The sequence below is a fragment of the Gracilinanus agilis genome, chromosome 2 (assembly GCF_016433145.1).
Source record: "Gracilinanus agilis isolate LMUSP501 chromosome 2, AgileGrace, whole genome shotgun sequence".
In the NCBI taxonomy this organism is placed as follows: domain Eukaryota; kingdom Metazoa; phylum Chordata; class Mammalia; order Didelphimorphia; family Didelphidae; genus Gracilinanus; species Gracilinanus agilis.
The window spans coordinates 473,634,709-473,654,138 of record NC_058131.1 but is presented as its reverse complement, the minus strand read 5'-3'; the positions used below and the strand labels follow the sequence as shown (position 1 = coordinate 473,654,138).

Here is a 19,430-nt window from a genome sequence, read left to right as displayed (position 1 = left end):
GAGGGGATGTGGGAAGATTGGGACACTAAAACACTGTTGGTAGTGCTGTTAACCAATATAACCATTTTGGAGTGCAATTTAGAACTATGCCCAAAAAGCTCTAAAACTGTGCATACTCTTTAACCTAACCTACTATTAGGTTATTAAACAAAAAATGGAGAAACAGACCTATTTATACAAAAACATAGCAGTTCTTTTCATGGTGTCAAAGAACTGGAAACAGGGTGTCCATCAATTGGGGAATGACTGAACAAGTTGTGGTATATGGTTGTAATGGAATATTACTGTGCCACAAGAACTAATGAATAAGTTCAGAAAAACTTAAAATGAAGTGATGCAAAAAGTGAGCATAACTAGGAGAATGTGCACAGTAACAGCAATATTGTAGAAAGGTCAACTGTGAACAACAATGCAAGGATCAAAGATAATTCCAAGGGACTCATGAAAAATACCATATATTATCAAAGAAGAAGCTGACAGAATCTGAATACTGATTGAAACATGCCATTTTCCACTTCATTTCCTTCATGAGTTTTTTCTTGCATGTGTAATATGTCTTCTTGTAGATAGCATATTGTAGGATTCTTGCTTTTAATCCACTCTACTGTCTTCTTCCATTTTATAGGTGAATTCACCCCATTCACAGTGATGATTATGGTTTCCTTCCATCTCATTTCCCATTTATTCTTCTCTTTTTCTCTTTTCTGCCTTTTTCTATTCACAAATATTTTTGCTTCTGTTTACCTGCCTCCCTAAATTCCTCCTCTTTTGTCTGTCCCTCCTGCCAGTTCCTTTTTTGTTCCCTTCCCCTTCTTACTTGCCTATTGCGTAAGATAGGTTTCTATTCCTGAGCATGGATGCTATTCCCACTTTGTACCAAATGTGCTGGGGTTCAAGCATTGCCCACCACTCCTTCATCTTCTCTTCCACCCTACTGATTCTTTCCTGCCTCCTCATGTGAGACAATTTATTCCCAACTTTCTCTCCCTTTCTCTTTTCCCAGTATTTTTCTCTTTTATTCCTTGATTTTTTTGGGGTATGGCGGGGTATTCTTTATGGAGGAGAAATATCATCCCATCATATTCAACTTACTTTTTGCTTTCTGTCCATATATGCACCTATTCATTGCTCTAGTAGAGATAAAGTTCTTAAGTATCTTCAGTACCCTAAGTACTTTAGATATCTAAGGTACTTCAAATATTTTATTTTTATATACACACACACAAATATATATAGCATTTTAGTTACCACCTTCTTACTAGTAACATAATCAATTTAACTCCATTGTTTCCCTTGATTAAAGTATCTTAAATACCTTTGTGTACTTTAAGTATCTCAAGTATTCTAGGATCACTTTCCCATGCAAGAATTGAATCAGTTGAACACCATTATTTCCCTTTATTTTAAATATATTATGTATTTTGGGTATCTCTTGTTCCATAAATCTTCAGTATCTTACTGATCACTTTCCCACTCAGGTATGTGATTAGTTTAACCCTACTGATTCCCTTGAGTTTTTCCCTGTTTACTTTTTTATGCTTATTATCTTGAGTGTTGAAGATGATTATAAATTCTCTTTTTAGCTCTCGTCATTTCAGAGCGGGAATGACTGGAAGTCTTCAATTTCACTAAATATTCACTTTTCCCCCTGGAAATTATGCTTGGTATTGCTGGGTATGTGATTTTTGGTTATAGGCTTAGATCTTGGCCTTATAAAATATATATTCCACGCCTTCCAATCCTTTAATATAGAAGCTACTAGGTCTTGTGTAATTTTAATTGTGGTTCCACAATATTTGAATCTCCCCCCCACCCCCCCGGCTACTTGAAGAAAATTCTCCTTGGCTTGGGATTTCTGGAATTTAACTATAACAGTACTGGGATTTTTTTAAATTTGAGATTTCTCACAGGAAGTGATCAGTGGATTCTTTCAATTTCTCTTTCCCACTCTTGTTCAAGAACATCAAGGCAGTTTTCCCTGATAATTTCTTGCAATATGGTGCCAAAGTTCTTTTTTTGGTCATGGCTTTCAGACAATCCAATGATTCTTAGATTATCTCTCTTGGGTCTATCTTCCAGGTCAGTTGTTCTTTTTCCAAAAAGATATTTCAGATTTTCTTGTTTTTTTTTTTTTTCATTCTTTTCAATTTATTTCTTGTTGTCTTAACTTCCATTTGTCCAATTCTAATTTTTAGGGAGTCATCTTCTTTGAGGCTTTGTATTTCCTTTTTTTTTAGGAAACTATTTTCTTCAGTAAGTTCTTATTCTAGACTGTTGAGCTTTTCTATCATTTCCTTTTCTGATTTTTTCCCTAAATTTCTTATTTTTCTACCCTTTTCTGGAACTCTTCCAGAAGTTCATTTTTAGCTGGACACCATGTCACATTTTTCTTTGAGACTTCATGCTTTCATTTTTGTATTGTTGTTCTCATCTGAGCTTATATTTTGGTTATTTCCTCTTGTTGAAATATTTTTCTAGTGTTGCATTTTTTTCTCTGTTGCTCATTTTGGGGTTATGTTTTCCCTTGATTTTCTCTATCTGCTGAAGCTTACCTCCATTCCTGGGGTGGAGGGAGTATGGTTAGCCTGGGGTTGGCTCAGCTGTCTTGGTCCCATACTGAACACTCTGCAGGGGTGACCTGATAGGCCTGCTGTGTGGAGGTTTACAGCTATTCAGTTCAGTTGAGTTGACTTGGGTTTTGCCCAATAATATCGAGGTTAGATCTATTGGGTTAAAATCTTCCTGTGTGCTGGATTGCACCCTGCCTCTGATCTTGTTGGACTCTGAGGGGCCATTGTCCTCTCACTCTTGCCTTTTCTGTATTGAGTTGGTTTCTACTCTTCCCTTATTGATACTGGACTGAGCTGACTGATTTCCCCCCTGCTGATTGTGCTATAGCATTTTCCAAGTTCTATTGAGGCTTGTTCTTTCTCCGTATTCCAGTAAGATGAGTCTTCCTTGTTGTCTCTCTATTACTTCACTCCTTCTTCTGCAGGGTCTGCTGCTCTAGGATTTGTTTTGAGGAGTGTTTGTTCTCCTGTGGTCATTTGGAGGGTGATTGTCTGGCTCTGAGTATTTCTTCTTATTCTGCCATCATGGCAATCAGAAGTCAACTCTTGAATGCAATTCTTCTTGACTAGTTGATATATATATTCTTTTATAATATGATGAATATGGAAATACGTATTACATGACAGCACATATATAACCTATGTCAGATTACTTACCATCTCAGGGAGAGGGGAGGGAACCTAGATTGAAAAATGTCAGAATACAATTGTTAAAAATTATGTCTATATTTATTTGGGGAAAATAATGCAATGAAATATTACCAGAAAAAAAAATAACCTAGGAGGATCAGGAAAAATCTCATGTAGGAAGGAGGTGGCAATGAATTATGGAAGTGATAAATGTATTCCACACATGGAGGGTTTGGGGGTGGGAAAATATTTGTTCAAGGCATGTAGTAAGAAAGACATTAGCTTCAGTATTTAAAAGAAAACAACAACCATAATACCACACAACTCTGAAATGTAGCGAAAACTATTGGGTTCCCAAATAGGATGATTTTTGTTTTTTTGTCTTGGTATGCTAAATCTACACAGTGATTCCCAAAGTGGGCACCACTTCCCCCTGGTGGGTGCTGCAGTGATCCAGGGGGGCAGTGATGGCCACAGGTACATTTATCTTTCCTATTAATTGCTATTAAAATTAAAAAAAAATAGTTTCCAGGGGGCTAAGTAATATTTTTTCTGGAAAGGGGGCAGTAGGCCAAAAAAGTTTGGGAACCACTGGTCTAACACATTGTGTCACACAGGGTGAGAGTTTAATAAGTTTGCTGACTGAATATATACAAAATGTTGCAAATATTCCCTTCTAAAGATAAAAGGGAAAGGGACATAAGAATACCTCTAAATTCTCCAGGTTATTAGGGAGAGCAATTGTTTATTAAGATTAGAAGTATAAAAAATAAAGATAAAAAGACTAGAAAAACAAAGAAAAAATATCTGATGAAGCAGAGAGTAATCCTACTTGGTTCACAAAAGCTGAAGTTTGGAAGAATACAATGATGAGGAAAAGGGAAAAGACTAAAGACCTCTTGGAGCTAATAGATATGAGGTTAGGGCAGTGGTTCCCAAACTTTTTTGGCCTACCACCCCCTTTCCAGAAAAAACATTACTTAGCCCCCTGGAAATTAATTTTTAAAAACTTTTAATAGCAATTAATAGGAAAGATCCATCACCGCTCCCCTGGATCGCTGCAGCACCCACAAGGGGGCAGTAGTGCCCACTTTGGGAATCACTAGGCTGGGGGTAAAGGAAGTAGAGGAAAGGAGAGAAAATTTGAACCCTCTTGACAAGTTAAAACTTGTGCTTTCTAGAATTTAAGTTCCTTGAGAGCAAGGACTGTTTTACTTTAGTCTTTGTATTCTCAGAACTTAGCACAGTGCCTTGAACACAGTTAGGTATTTAATTAATAAATGCTTGTTGACTGATGCAGATTCACAGGTAATACCAGGTGTCATCTAGGAAGGGTCATAGGAAGAAAAGACACACAGGGACAATTAGTTTGCAACTACTCTGCTGTGAGTAATGAGGCAGCTATTTGTCAATCTGCTATTGTCAGTGGAGAGGTCTGCTATTCTCTCAGGTCATGTATTCAGGAAGTATAAGCAAATATCCTGAAATTTGTCACAATTTTCCTTTCTGCTACATAGAGTCTTTCAGAAACAGCACTATATTCAGCCTAAGAGTGGCAGATGCTGATTCTACCTCACCACACTTAGTAGTGGAAGAAGGGTGCTTAAAACATGATACCTTTTGATAAAAACCAGCCCAAGGTTGCAGAGATTCTGCCCAGAACATCCTTTCCCCTTTCTAACCATGCAAAAAGAGGCGGATGCTAATTTAGCCCAATTAGGAAGAGTAAAGAAGGGAGTTAAGGGAAGAATTGGGGTGCGATACTAGAATGGGTGGATATACTGGACCTGAAGAAAAAGGGGTTGAAACCCCAAAATTTAAGTAAATTTTCAAATGAGCTCTTTGTGTAAATTTGTAACACATACTTCTAAAGGGCCTGAAACCAATCTGAGGTCAATTCCTTCCTTTCAGAAGGTGTTCAGGAAAGTTTGATAGGCTGATGAATGCTAAGAGTCTGAGACAACCTTGCATACCAAAAACAAAAAGGATAAGAGATGGCCAGAAAGTGACAGATGGGGGAACATGAATGAAAGGCTTAAACATCAAAAATTTCAAGAGGAAATTTTTCAGTAAAAGCTCTGAACACAAGCAGATAAATTAATCAATTTCCAAACTAAAGAAAGGTGAGTAGGAAATCCTTAAAGACAATACACAAATTACTTCAATAGTTAAGACAAAGAAAAGTGTGTCAATGCCTCATGAAATAGAGAATCCCATAGACTGCCAAGAGATCAAAGAATATCAACGACAAACTCTAAAATGGTTAAAAAATATACAGGGTATGCCAAAAGTCTTAGGGAAATAGAAATCTTAAAAAGAATAATTTTTTCTCTAATTATTTGTAAAAAAAAAAATTTTAACATTTATTTGTTAAAAGTTTTGAGTTCTAAATTCTCTCTCATTTACACCCCTTCCCCATCCCTGAGATGATAAATAATCTGATATAAATTTTGTATGTGCAATCATGTAAAATATTTTTCTATAGCAGTCGTTTTGCAGAAGAGATCTCAAACAAACAAAAGAAGTAGGAAGCAAGTGAAATACAGTCTTTTACAAACTGCTTTTAGATTTCATCAGTTCTTTCTTGGAGGGCAGATAGCATTTTTTCATCATAAGTCTATGGGGTTTTTTGGATCACTGCATTGCTAAAAATAATTATCTCATTCAGTTGTTTGTCAAAAAATGTTGTCACTTCTGGTTCTGCTCACCTCACTTTAGATCAACTCATGCAAGTCTTTCCAGAATAAATCATTATTATTTTTAGAATAAATAAATATTAATGAAAATTAGAAGTATAAGTGCAATAAAGTTACAAAAACAACATATAAAGTATTAATTATTTATAATTTCAAAGTATTGGTGTTTCAATGTATCCATTGTTCTATGCTATAAATCATTCCAGTTAATTTTCAAACATTGAATATATATTTACATCATAGAATCTTAAAAAAAAGAAAAGAAAGAGATTTGATGCATGCACAACTATTTTTACATCATCCTGAAAGAAAAAGAATAATGGATAAATCAGGTCAATTAAGAGGGCCTTCTCTACCAATCCACTGGTCTGAGAAAATGATAACTAGACACTGTTGCACAGTTAGAGGGTGCCCTATCTTGGTAAATTAAAATTTTATCAGGGCCAGCTGGGTAGCTCAGTGGATTGAGTGCTAGGCCTAGAGGCGGGAGGTCCTAGGTTCAAATTTGACCTTGGACACTTCCTAGCTGTGTGACCCTGGGCAAGTCACTTAAACCCCCATTGCCTAGCCCTTACCACTCTTTTGCCTTGTATGCACAGTACTGATTCTAAGGAGGAAGGTAAGGGTTTAAAAAAATTATCATTCAAATTTCACAAAACTAAATAAATTTAAATAAACTTTTAAAAAGTGTATTTTGGGGGTAAGTTTTAGCAGTTATACTAGTTATACTTCTAAAGTTATTAAAGCTGAAAATTGTACTAAGACTTTTGGACACGATTTGTCTGGAGATTTGGTAACTAGGGCAAGATTTTAATTATGAAAATACAGAAGGAATGAAAAACATCTATTATGTTGGATCTCATAAAAGTAGAAGCTATAACTAAGGATGAAGTCTAGCAATAGAGTCTCAGTAATTTAAAGAAGTCAAAGTTCAAGGCAAGAGACAGAAAAAATGTCCATGGCCTTAGATGTCTATACACAAATGAACAAAATAATAATTATTATAACAAAATTTAATAAACAAGGTTATTAATAAGAAATCTTAGCTTGAGGTACATTTGACTTCACAGGTTATCACTTAGAATTGGGTCCCCATGACTGGAATAAAGTTTTAGGTTATGTCTTAAGAGGAAAAGAATAGCTAAGAGGGTGGGAATGGGGAGGGAATAAGAAGTAATTCTATATATTCAAAAGGTATTCTCAAATTAGGGGGTTTAGGAACTAGAAAGAAGTATGGTAGAGAACGTCTGAATGAGGATCAACAGAGGAACAATAGGACTAGTCATTATTGTGGAAGTATATGATACTGCTTGAAGTGAAGAAGGAAACAACTATTAATTTTAGGAAACAGATCAGACTTGGAATGGAGGACAAGTAGAGCATTTAAATTATTAGAACATGTGCTGGACCTTTCTCTACCAAAAACAGAGAAGCTGATTAATTCTTGCTTGCATTTAACTTCAAAAGATGGAAGAACCAATGAGGGCCACTACACTTGCTTCTGACTAATAAGATAGCATAGGTTGCTGAAGCAGAAATCATAGAAATCTTGGACAGACATTATTCCTCTATCTTAGAATTTGTCATAGAGAAGAGAAAAGATGGGAAAGGTCTGCTGTATATCCTAGATCTGAGGAAAACATATTTCAAAGAAACTAGGAGAAAGCAGCAATAGTAGCCCAGGATGCAAAATGCCAGGAAGCAAGGTCAGCCAAAGGAGATGGAAAGCTCACAATTGCGTAAATGTAAATAGAAACTAATCCTGATGAGGAAGAAAAGGGGGAGTCATCTAAAGAGACTCATGTGTAAACAAAACAGAAACAATTTAAAAAAAAAGCTGAAACAACTTAGATTTTTAAAAGATATGCACTGAAAATGGAAACACTAACGTAATAAGAAGACAATGTAAATAAATGTGTGGCACGACTCTGGAAAAGCATCTTGAGTACAGATAGAAGGTAAATGATGACTTTTAAAGACAAGAAAAAGGATTCTTTCTATTGGGGAGTGGGGAAGCAATGGAAGATAATCAGAAGGAAGGACCATTTAACTCTTTATTTTGCTTCTGTTTGTTTACTCTATTACGTGGAATTATATTTAGTCTGCAAAAGACAGAACATAAGTAGTAAAAACCAAAATAAAGAGGAGAAAACAAGAGAATTTAGATGACTTTCATAAACTCAAGTCACTAAGTCCAGACAAACTACATCCAAAGGTAGTAAAAAAAAAATGACACGTATTATATATTGATGAGTTTACCGTGAGGGATATCTGAAAGAAAAGAAAATATGAAAGAAAAACCACAAGTCTAGAGATGGGCAAATGTCTTGGTTTTTCAAAAAGGGAAGAGGAACTTCAAATTTGAAAAGGCATTATTGAAGGGCCAGTTTGTGAACATTTCCAAGGGAAGTGGCAATAATATAAACAGCATAGGTTCATTAGGAAAAAGTCTGACTTTATTTTTTCATTTTTTTTACACAAGGATAATAAACTTTTTTGTTAAGTGAATGCCACTGACAGTTTTCCTAGATATCAGCCAAGTGATTTAACAAAGTCTCCCATGCTATATCCCTTGTGGACAAGGTGGAAGCTAGATTATAGTACAATTAAGTAGATATACAATTGGACAGATTTGACCAGGCCCAAAAAGAAGTCAATAATAAGGAATCAACTTGGAGGGAAGTCTTAGATAGAAGACCTGGAGTTGTCATGGCCCTATTTTTTGCCATTTTAATTACAGACTTTAAACTGAATATCCTGCTGACCAAATTTTCAGATTATCAAACTAGAATGGATTGTTAAAAATTAGACAAGAGAATCAGAATTCACATAATGTTATACACTGGGTTAAAGAAAAATGAATGGTCATAGGAATTGGAGGCAAGACTTTCCACCAAACTGCCTAGTAAAATTCCTTGAATTGGAAAGCAACATTAAAAAAAATATATACTGAATGAAAATCACCTCTCCTATTAGAGATCACTGAACTCTCATTTTCAGTTGAAGTCAGATTTTTGATTGCCTTCTGATATCTTCTGATAATTGCATTTTGATTTCTTGTCATAACTTGAAGTTTAATACAGTGGTCATCCTAATATCAAAGGAACTACCTTTATGATTCTGATATGCAGTCTTAAGAGTTACTATATTTTTATTTTTCTGTGTGCTAATAGTTACCCAATCTTAATGCTAGTCTTGTCTTTTCTTCACAATATCAACTGATAAATACCTTTAATCTATCCAATGCTCAGAAGTGGAAAAAAAAGATAGTCTTGGTTATAAAGACTTGGGTTCAAATCATACTTTGATACATGATGTCAAAGTGCCCAGGGGACATTAGACAAGTTACTTTATCTTCGTGTCGTAGGCAACTTTCTAAGACTAAGTTGCAGAATGTCATTTTGCATGGTGGAGGGTGTTTCCTCACTGGAAGTTCTCTACACCAATGAAAACTTCAAGTTGAAACAATTTCCCTAACCCACTAGCCTCATAATAATTGTCATTTTTAGATCTTTTAGCTCCTTCTCTTATATGTACAGTTAACTTGTAAGCCTTTAAGGGATCAAGACTTAATCGTATTTACATTCTACAGACCTATATATTTTATAAATCATTAGCAAATATCAAACAACAAAAGAGGAAAAGTGTTCAACAAAGTTGTACCCTTGAGGTATAGAAATAAAAATGAAATGGACCACACGGTGGTGATAGGATTACCACATATGGTACTCTTTAAAGACCCTTGAAATTTTCTTCTAAACCCTTCATTATGAAGAACAATCCTACTTTATAAAAAACTTTTTATAGAATTATGGGATTTCACAGTTGGGAAGTACTTGAGAGATTATCTAATTCAATTTCTACCTGAAAGAAGTCTTGTCTACAATATCCCTGATAAGTGGTTACCCAAGCTTGACCTGAGTAGACAATCTTTAAATTTTCTCCCATGTTCTGTGGAATCAAATACTGACCTTTAAATAATAATTTAAAAAATCTAAGTGATAAAAATCCATGGAGTTTGTTTGCAAGGACAAACAAATTATGGCAAAAAACTGTCACAAAATACATAATCATCTATTATAAGCAGAGGCAATGCCTTTTTGCCACTCAACCAGATTTGCTACCAAATCAAATGTTGTCCTTTATGCCAACAGAAGAAGGAGCGTAACTGTAAAACCATTTTTAAATCTCAAAAAGCAACATCTCATTAGAAAATCCTCTGTATTTATTTTTATGTTGTAATATTGTCATTCTGACCACTTCCATTAAAATTTCCAATCTGACACTTTACCTTCCCCCCCAACAAAAAAGTGAAGGGAATAGTGTGTGTGTGTGTATTTGAATGATGTAATTACTGGAATCAAAATGGTACTTCTTCTTATTTCTTAATTTTCTTTATACACCACTGCTGAGAGATATCATTGAGGTGACTTTGAATCAGGTATGAGTTGGGCAAGATGAACTTTAAGGTCCTTTGCAACCCCAACTCATTGTTATTACAATCACTTTGATCACAATATCCCAATAAGCAAAACACTTTACCAAAAAAGGAAGGAGAATATACACATGATTTTGTTTCTTAGTATCAAGTCAATTTTGATGTAATTATCAGGGTCAAAATCCTTACTTCTTGTCATTTCTTCATTTCCTTTACATATTGTTTGTTTCAGCTGTTCAATTCTCAATTTACAGGACATTATTTTCCATCTCTGAAAAATAATACATGATAAATATTTGAGAAGTTCAAGGTTTATGATTAATAAATGTCATGTGACTAAAAATCTCAAGAGAAAACCCCAAATTCTTTTAAATTTGGAAATGCTTCTTCTTTAAATAATGAGATTTCTTAGATAACGTTCCCAAAATGAAGGTACATTTCCCAAAACGGAACAAGCCCTCAAAATGGAACAAATTCCAGCTGGTTGTAGTATTTCTGTGAAATGTACAACTCTCCCAGCGCTTCTAAAGCAAATAAGTTTTACTGCAGCTGAACTGTTATCCTCTTAATCAAAAAGCTCTATCTACTTATAGACATGGACAATTAGAGAGTCATTAAAATAGTTTTTTTTTTAAAACCCTTACCATCCATCTTGGAGTCAATACTGTGTATTGGCTCCAAGGCAGAAGAGTGCTAAGGGTAGGCAATGGGGGTCAAATGACTTGCCCAGGGTCACACAGCTGGGAAGTGTCTGAGGTCAGATTTGAACCTAGGACCTCCCATCTCTAGGCCTGGCTCTCAATCCACTGAGCTACCCAGCTGCCCCCCATTAAAATAGTCTTAAAAGACAGTTCTGCACCAGAAACAATTATAAAAAAAGGATTTTACACTTTAAAATGTAATCTTCTGGTAACAATGAGTAATAGCAAAAACGTCAACTTTATGCATGATGCAATTTTAAAAAACAATATATATATGGAGTTAAATAGCAAAAAAAGTTGAGGAATGTAACACTAAATCCTCCAAGTCATGTTCTTTACTGATGGTAGAATAACATTTGAAAGGAAGCTTAAAATATAGTCCTAGGAGGAAAATTTTGTGATAAACTGTATTCAAGAAATAATGTGAAGTTTTTGGTTTTGTTTTCCTTATTTACTAAATATTCAAATAGACAAGAAAAAATTCAGAGATAAAAACAGGTAGAAAAAATTGTAGAAAAATTAACTGAGTATGTAGGTCTAAACTGATTTTTTTTTTTTTAGGAAAGAAAGAAGCCTTAACTCAAATTAAAGAACTTTGAAAATTATAAAATAAACATTTTAAAATATTTTATTAAAATAAAATTTTTGTTACAAATTTTTCACAACTCACCAACTGATCTGTTATCCATTTTCCTTCCATAATGGCCTTTAGCACACTATAAGGTAGAAAAACATATATTAAAGTCAATCATGAAACAATATTTTTTCACCAGCAGGAAGAGATTTTTTCAAAGAATAACCTTTTTTTTTGTGCATATGGCTACTCTCCCTCCTACCCCTAGTAAAGCCTAGAACATTTTATATATATACACACACACACGTCCTTCTTCTTCAGGCTCACTACCCTCTAGTGATCCTTTAATCTCTAGCACTAATTTCCTTTACTTATCTCCCCATTCCATCCCACATTTATTCTGTTACACTACTGTATCCTCTGAACCAGTAATACTCTTTGACCCACTATGTAACCTTCTTCTCATTAATATACTGAGCAGCTTCTGTGTGTAAGGCACTGAGTTAGGGTCTCAGGGAGAGGTATAAATAGCTATGAGAGGAGATCCTTGTCTTCAAGAAGATCATAATCTAGTTGGGACAAAAGGCTTAAACAAATGAAAAGCTAACCAATTAACAAGTGTTAAATAACAATATAAAGTGCTGCTAGAATAAGTTGGCTAATTTTTAAACTGGCATAAGAGATCAAAAAACAGATGTTGTCTTCAAAGCAGTTACTTTGGAAGGCTATATTCATATTCTAGAAATGGTATTATTATTTAAAACATTTCAGGAACTCCTTTTTTGGATTTCCCTTGAGTAAGCCTTAAGGAAACACAATCTCTGGAATATGTAGAATGATGGCTCACTAATATCTGAGGATGGATTTGTTTTTGGTGCCAAAAGTCATTCTAAGCCATAGCTAATGAAGAGGGCAAGTGAAAATATAATATGGGATCAAAACAAGGTGTGGATATAAAGTTGGCACTTCCTCTTGAAGGAATAAATGATCTGTAGTTTCTTGAAAATAATGGTAGAGAGTGGCATAGTTTTCTGAATTTATCAAACAGAGAGTTCCAAGGAATAGTCCGGGAATTATCCATGAATGAAAACACACTTCAAGTTGGTCCTTGAAAGATGGATATGATTTGGACAGGCAGGGAGAGGATGGGTAAAGAAGAATATTCCAAGTATGGGAAAAAATAGGCACAGAGGCATGAAGACCAAACTGAAAAGGCATTTGAAGACTCAGGGATTCTTAATGATTTTCTGTGGCATAGCAAACTGATGAAGCCTATGGATCCCTTCTCAGAACAATGCTTTTAAATTCATAAAATATAAAGGATTGCAAAGGAAACTATTTATTTTGAAATACAGTTATGAAAGTAATAAAAATAATATTAGCACTGCAAATTAAGAACTCTTTGTAAACTAATTTAACTGAAGACAAGGATACACATATGGAATTAGTGCAAGATAAGACTGGAAAAAATGGTAGTGATGATTAACTTTCCATAAATGATGCAGCTAATGGCTTTTACTTTACCCCAAAATCATTCAGAGCTCTATTGCACATATTTACCATTCTTTATACTAGTACGCTACCACAAATATGATTCCCAAATTTCCTAGCTCTCCTTCCAAATTTGAATCTTTAGAGCCCCATATTTTCCTTCCATTTTCCAACACACACACACACTTTGGGAAAAGGTAGAGAGAAAAGCTCTCCACATATATTTTCTAGGACAACCACCACCACCACCTACAAAAGGTGTGCCTGTATATTATGTAACACAAATAGATAAAAGCATGGTATTGGGCCAAATAGCACATGATTACTCTGCAAATAAACAACTTACTCTTTTCGGAATTCATCCTGCTTGCTTTTAAGATGGTTTAACCTTTCCTTCTTGTCTATAAACCTATGAAAAATAAAAAAAAAACACAATTGTTCTAGTTTATATTTATATTTTCAAAGTTGAATAAGGAAATATTAGTTTTTAAGAGCTGATAATCTCAGCTGTTTACATCTTAGAAAATTTCAATTTTATTAAAAGTAACTAAACTTGTTACGATCTGATCCACAAAGTACTACTAACATATAAGTTCAATATTTTCTGTTCAAAAAAGATTCCTTAAGTTCAAAATAATTTTTAATTGGATTGGTTTCTATGGTAGACATAATCTGGCTCTAACCTACTTCTCAAGAGTTTTTTTGCACTTTTTCCAATTATGTACTCTACATTTCAGTCATAGTGACCTATCTTCTATTCCCCAAAGTCAACAGAGATGGAATTTCTTCCTCCCCTCCACCTCTTAGAAGCCTTCCCTTCTTTCAAGGCTCAATTTAGCTACATTTCCTAATCCTCTTGTATTCTTACTTTTCTCAAATGATCTTGTGTACAAGTATCTCTACCTTGCTCAGGGATTTCCTTTTTGTCTTTGCCTTTGTTTCCCTGGTACTTTATGCAAAGCAAGCATCTAATAAATGTTTGTTAAATTCCTGATAATATTCCTTTAGTGATTCAAAATTATTCTTGTGCTGTGATATATCCTACTGCACCTTGCTTTCCTCTATTTGTTTTTTCTGTGCTTGTACATCTCAGGTGTCCTCACCATTGAAAATGAATCAACAGAGACCAACCCTCTGGCATAACCAGCACTTTAATACTTACCCTAGATTAGTCAACAAAACAATATTCAATGAACCATGGGTTCATTCCTTAATGCCATGAGCTGATTTTTGTAGGAGTTGGGATATTTGTTGACTCATCTTGTTCCACATTATATAAAATGACTGCACCTACAGTCACCACTTTGAAACATCTCAGACAGAACAGTCAGCCCTAAACTAGCTGTTCTGGCAATTATTCCTGTTGGCTAATGCAGCCCTAGTCTTAATCAACAAGCATTTATTAATAAGCATTCTGTGCCAGACATTGTGCTAAATGTTGAACATTTATATAGCACCTTTTAAGGTTTAAAAAGTAATTTACATATTATCTCATTTGAGTCACAAAAGGACCCTATAAAATAGGTGCTGCTATTATTTCCATTTTACAGATGGGATAACAGGCTAAGAAGTTAAGTGGCTTGCCCAGGGTAGAAGCATCTGAGCTAGGATTTGGACTCAGGTCTTCCTGACTCCAGGTTCGGTGTTCTATCTACTTCACCACCAACTGCTGTCTCCTGAATGCCAGTCCCACATCACCCAATTGCCTACTGAATTATGGGGTTACAAAAAAGGGCAAAAGCCAGCCCCTGCTCTCAAAGAACTGTCAATATAACTGGGAGACAACAAATAAGTTATATAGAGGATAAATAGAAAATAATTAACAAAAGGGAGGGCAGTGAAATTAAGAGAGGTTGAGGAAGACTTCCTGTAGAAGGTAGGGTTTTAGTTGGGACTTAAATGAAGTCAGAGAGGTCAATAGTCAGAGCAGAGAAGGGTGAGTGTTCCAGGCACAGGGGCAGCTAAAAAGAATGCCCACTGCTGAGACATGGAGTGCCTTGTTTTAAGTAACAGTCAGGAGGCCAGTGTCACTGGATCAAAGAGTACTTGTTGGAGGAGTAAGGTGTAAGGAGATTGGAAAGGTAGGAGTGATTATGAAGGGCTGTGAATGCCAAACAGAACATCTGGTATTTGTTCCTGGAGCCGACAAGAAGCCAATGGAGTTTACTAAGCTGAGAGGGGGTGCCATGATTGTACCATCACTTTAGGAAAATCACTTTGGTGACTGAATAGAGAATGAACTGGAATGAGGAAGAGATTTGAGGTAGGCAGTATCAGAGTAGAGAAGGGGGCTTACTCAAGAGATGTTGCAAAGGTGAAATCCATAGACCTTGGAAATACCTTGGATATGGGTATGAGAGTTACTGAGGAGTCCAAGATGAATTACAGATTTCTCACTTAAGGAGTTGGGAGGACAGTAATATTAATATGGAAGGTGGCAATAGAGGAAGATTTAAAGGGAAAGAGGAATTCTTGCTTGGACATGATGAGTTTAAGTTGTTTCCAGTGTTTAAGATGCAGTTTGAGATATCTCCAAAGGCTCCTGTGTGAGCTTGGAGGTCAGTAGAGAGGCTGGAGCAAGAAAGGTATATCTGAGAATTATCAGCATGGAGACAGCAATTCAATTCATGGAAGTGAGTAGTACAGAAGAAGGAGAGAAGAGAGCTCAGGATATAACCCTAAGGGACATATAAATTTAGAAGGTACAATCTGGAAGAGGATCCAGCAAGAGAGACAGAGGAGCGGTCTAGGGAAGGAGGAAAACCAGGAGAAAGTAGTGTCCTGAAAACCTAAAGAGAAGAAATGATCATGGAGAGAATGATTAACAGTACCAAATGTTGCAGAAAGTTGAAGGGAAATAAGGATTGGGGAAAGGCCATTGGATTTGGTAACTAAAAAAAAATTAATAACTTTGGAGAGAACAATTTTGGTGGAATGATAGGGTTGGAAGACAGAATGTAAGGTGTTAAGAAGAGAGTGAGGAGAGAAAGTGGAGGTACCTATTGTAGCTAGCCTTTCCAAGTTTAGCTACAAAGGGCAGAGGAGAAAGGAGATAGACAGAAGGATCAACTAGATTGTTTTTACCCCCAGACAAGACATGAGTATGTTTGTAGGCAGTAGGAAATGAGCAGTCTGCTAGAGATGCTAAAGAATGGGATCATCTGAACAAGAAGAGAAGGTTAAGCTTTGGTAAGAGCAAGGCCACTTTATCATATGAGATAGAGATGATGAGGGAAATAGAGACAGAAGGCATCTGAGTTACAGAAGTTCCCAATTTACCTGTCTGACTTTATTAATACCACTCCCTCTTAGGTACATTTGATTTTAGCCTAACTGGCCTCTTACTATTCCTCCTACATGACAGTATCTTTCCCATCTTTGTGTTTTGTTGCTGGCTGTCTCACATGCCTAGAATACACTTCCTCCCCAGTGTTGCCTTTTAATACCCAGTTTCTTTTCGCACCTTTCAAGCCTTATATGCCACCTTCTCCATGAAGTCTTTTCTGATCCCTTTCTAGCCTTCTCCCTAAAATCACCTTATATCTTTTTGTATAGAGCTATATCATAGAGAGTTGTCTCCACCAGCTACATTCTAAGCTTATTAAAGGCAAGGATGTTTCACTTGTCAGTGTACCCAGGGCCAAGCAAACACCAGGCACAAAGTAGGTGCTTAAATAAGTGAGTGCTTTGTTTCCTTGCTGTGATAAAAGAGTGAATGCTATCTATCTCAGAACTTGCTAACTCTGGGGTAATAGCACTGGTCAAAAACTCCTGGCTGCTCCATATTTAATGATCTTTTACACTAATTCTCTGGAATTCAACTTTGACTGATACTATAATCTAATTAAAACTGCCATGTTCTTATGCATTGCTTTCTGAGTCACCATCTGCAACTTTGATTCTTCTAGGAATGTAGTATTACATGACTTGCAGCTATATAATGCAAACAATAGAATATTACTATAATACAAGATAAGAAAGGCAGAGCCAAGATGGCAAAATAGAAGGAAGAAAAAGCCAAGAAAACATACAGTGAGTCATTTTTCTAGCTCAGGATGGAATAAAGAAAGATATTTGGCCATTAGGGATAGGTTCTGGCCAGGAACATGCACAGGCAGAGGCTATGCATCAGGCTAAGTGGGGAACCCAAAACCATACCTGGGCATATAGCCCAGGAAGGGTGACAAATGGTAGTTTTCTGACCCACTACCCTCTTCTGGGACACAGATCCAGGGTATACTGACGAAACCTGTACCCAGGAGTGGCATTCCTGGAGAGGGAACTGTAGAAAGTCCTGGGCTACTGAGCTAGGTCAAAGTCAGAAGCAAGCAGTGATAGTATGGGTCAGGCTCCAAGAGCAGAGTGGAGACTCAGTTCTAGCTTCTAGTCCAGTCTGAAGCCTGCTGAGGGAAAAACTAGAGCAGGAGTCCCAGACTAAAGGGGAGTTGCAGTTCTATCACTCTGAACTAGCAGAGCTTCACAACTGGTTGATAGAGGCTAAGTCCAACAGTAGTCTGCTGTTTCCTAGACCCCAAACCAGGTCATTAACTTGCAGTGCTCAGACCAGGGGGGCAGCAACAGACTTTTGCCCTGGATTAGACCACACTAGGAATACTGAACACTTGCAGGTTCCCAATCTAAACTAAGATCCTGGAAAAACATAACATTCAGTACCCCAAGAAAGCAGCAGCACGATGATCACTCCAGATCTTCCCTCCTTAAATGTGCAGAGATTGGTCCTAACATAACTATGAAGTCAGGGAGTAGGCTAGAAGAATAAGCAAAACAACAACAAAAAAAGAATCTAACCATAAAAGCTATTATGAAAATACGAATACTGTGTAAATAGAATTAGCTCACCCTCATTCATGGTTAGACTCTAGCCATCAGAAATAATGTCACCTCACCCAACTTAGTGGGGAGGGGAGATTAGTTACCCATATGTGACAACAAGTAACAAATCAAGAACAAGGGACTGCCCTTTGTCCACTTGAAATTAGAGGTGGATGCAGGGAGTGATGAAAGATGCTATCTTTTAAATATGATGGTAACTTCCTGTGGAGGCAGTTGGCGCTTTGAACTTGGTGTGGAAGGATCTCTGGTGAGACCTCAGACTGCTTCCCTCTGAATTGTCACGTGGGTAAGTTAGGCTGACTTCCTTTCTCCTCCCTTGGTGTTTCTGGAGGCTCTACCCTCAAGGAGGCCTCTCTTGCCTCTCAAATTGTAAAAGGCCTTGTGGCTAATAGCCTTGTTTGATACTAGCTCCTCTGCTGGGGTCTCTAAATCCTTATCCCATCTAGACCTTTGGTCTGGGCCAGAGTTTCTCTCTCTCTAATTCCTTACCTTCAACCTTCCTAATTGTAAATAAACTTCCATAAAAGCTATCCTGACTTGGGTCTATTAATATGGAATCGTGTTGATCTGATTCCTGGTGACAATACCTTAAATATCTAGTTTCCCCTCTTACAATACTTAAGACACAAACTCAAATGAGAATGCCCTCCAAATATGTACAAACAAAGCCTCAAAGCGGGGGAAAAACCAGCTTTGGCATAAATTCTACTAAAATTCAGGAAAGAGATGAAGCAAGAGTTAGGAAAAAATGAGAACTATGGGAAAACATGGAAAAGTAATTAAAAGCTTGACATAAGAGATTCAAAACCTCATCCATCTAAGCAACAAATTCTCTCAAAATTAACCAAACAGAAGCCAATGACACCATCAGACAAAAAAAATATTAAGTCAAAAGAGATAACAGAAGAAAATTCTAAGTATCTCATAGGAAAAACAACTGACCTAGAAAAGATATTGAGAAAAAAATAGTTAAAAATTATTTAGGCTGGGGCCAGCTGAGTGTCTCAATAGATTGAGAGCCAGGCCTAGAGACTGGAGGTCCTAGGTTCAAATCTGGCCTTAGACACTTCCCAGCTGTGTGACCCTGGGCAAGTCACTTGACCCCCCATTGCCTAGCCCTTCCCACTCTTCTGCCTTGGAACCAATACCCAGTATTGATTCCAAGATGGAAGGCAAGGGCTTAAAAAAAAAATCAATTAGGCTATCTTCCATAACCAAAAAAAAAAAAAAAGAGCCTACATATTATTCTTCAAGAAATCTTAAAAAATAATACAAAAAAAAAAAAAAAAAAACCAAAAACGGGGCAGATCTTTTAAAACCACAGGGAAAAGTATTAATAGAAAGAATCCGCTGGTCACTTCCTTAAAGAAACTCCAAAATAGAAACTCCCAGGAATATCAGTCTGAAAATCCAGAACTTCCAGGGCAAAGAAAAAATACCATGATCAGTCACAAAGGATTCAAGTACTGAGGAGAT

The 19,430-nt window shown here is 36.3% G+C and overlaps 1 protein-coding gene across 1 annotated transcript in view; it reads right to left on the bottom strand.

The window, feature by feature from the left end:
- Positions 1-19,430, bottom strand: part of ATG14 (autophagy related 14) — a 66,476-nt gene that overhangs the window by 21,917 nt on the left and 25,129 nt on the right. Inside the window, exons 2-4 of the mRNA XM_044664904.1 lie at positions 13,447-13,509; positions 11,706-11,751; positions 10,524-10,605 (exon numbers count right to left, since the gene is read on the bottom strand). Of these exons, the coding sequence (XP_044520839.1) occupies positions 10,524-10,605; positions 11,706-11,751; positions 13,447-13,509 (191 nt within the window). The remainder of the gene's footprint in view (positions 1-10,523; positions 10,606-11,705; positions 11,752-13,446; positions 13,510-19,430) is intronic.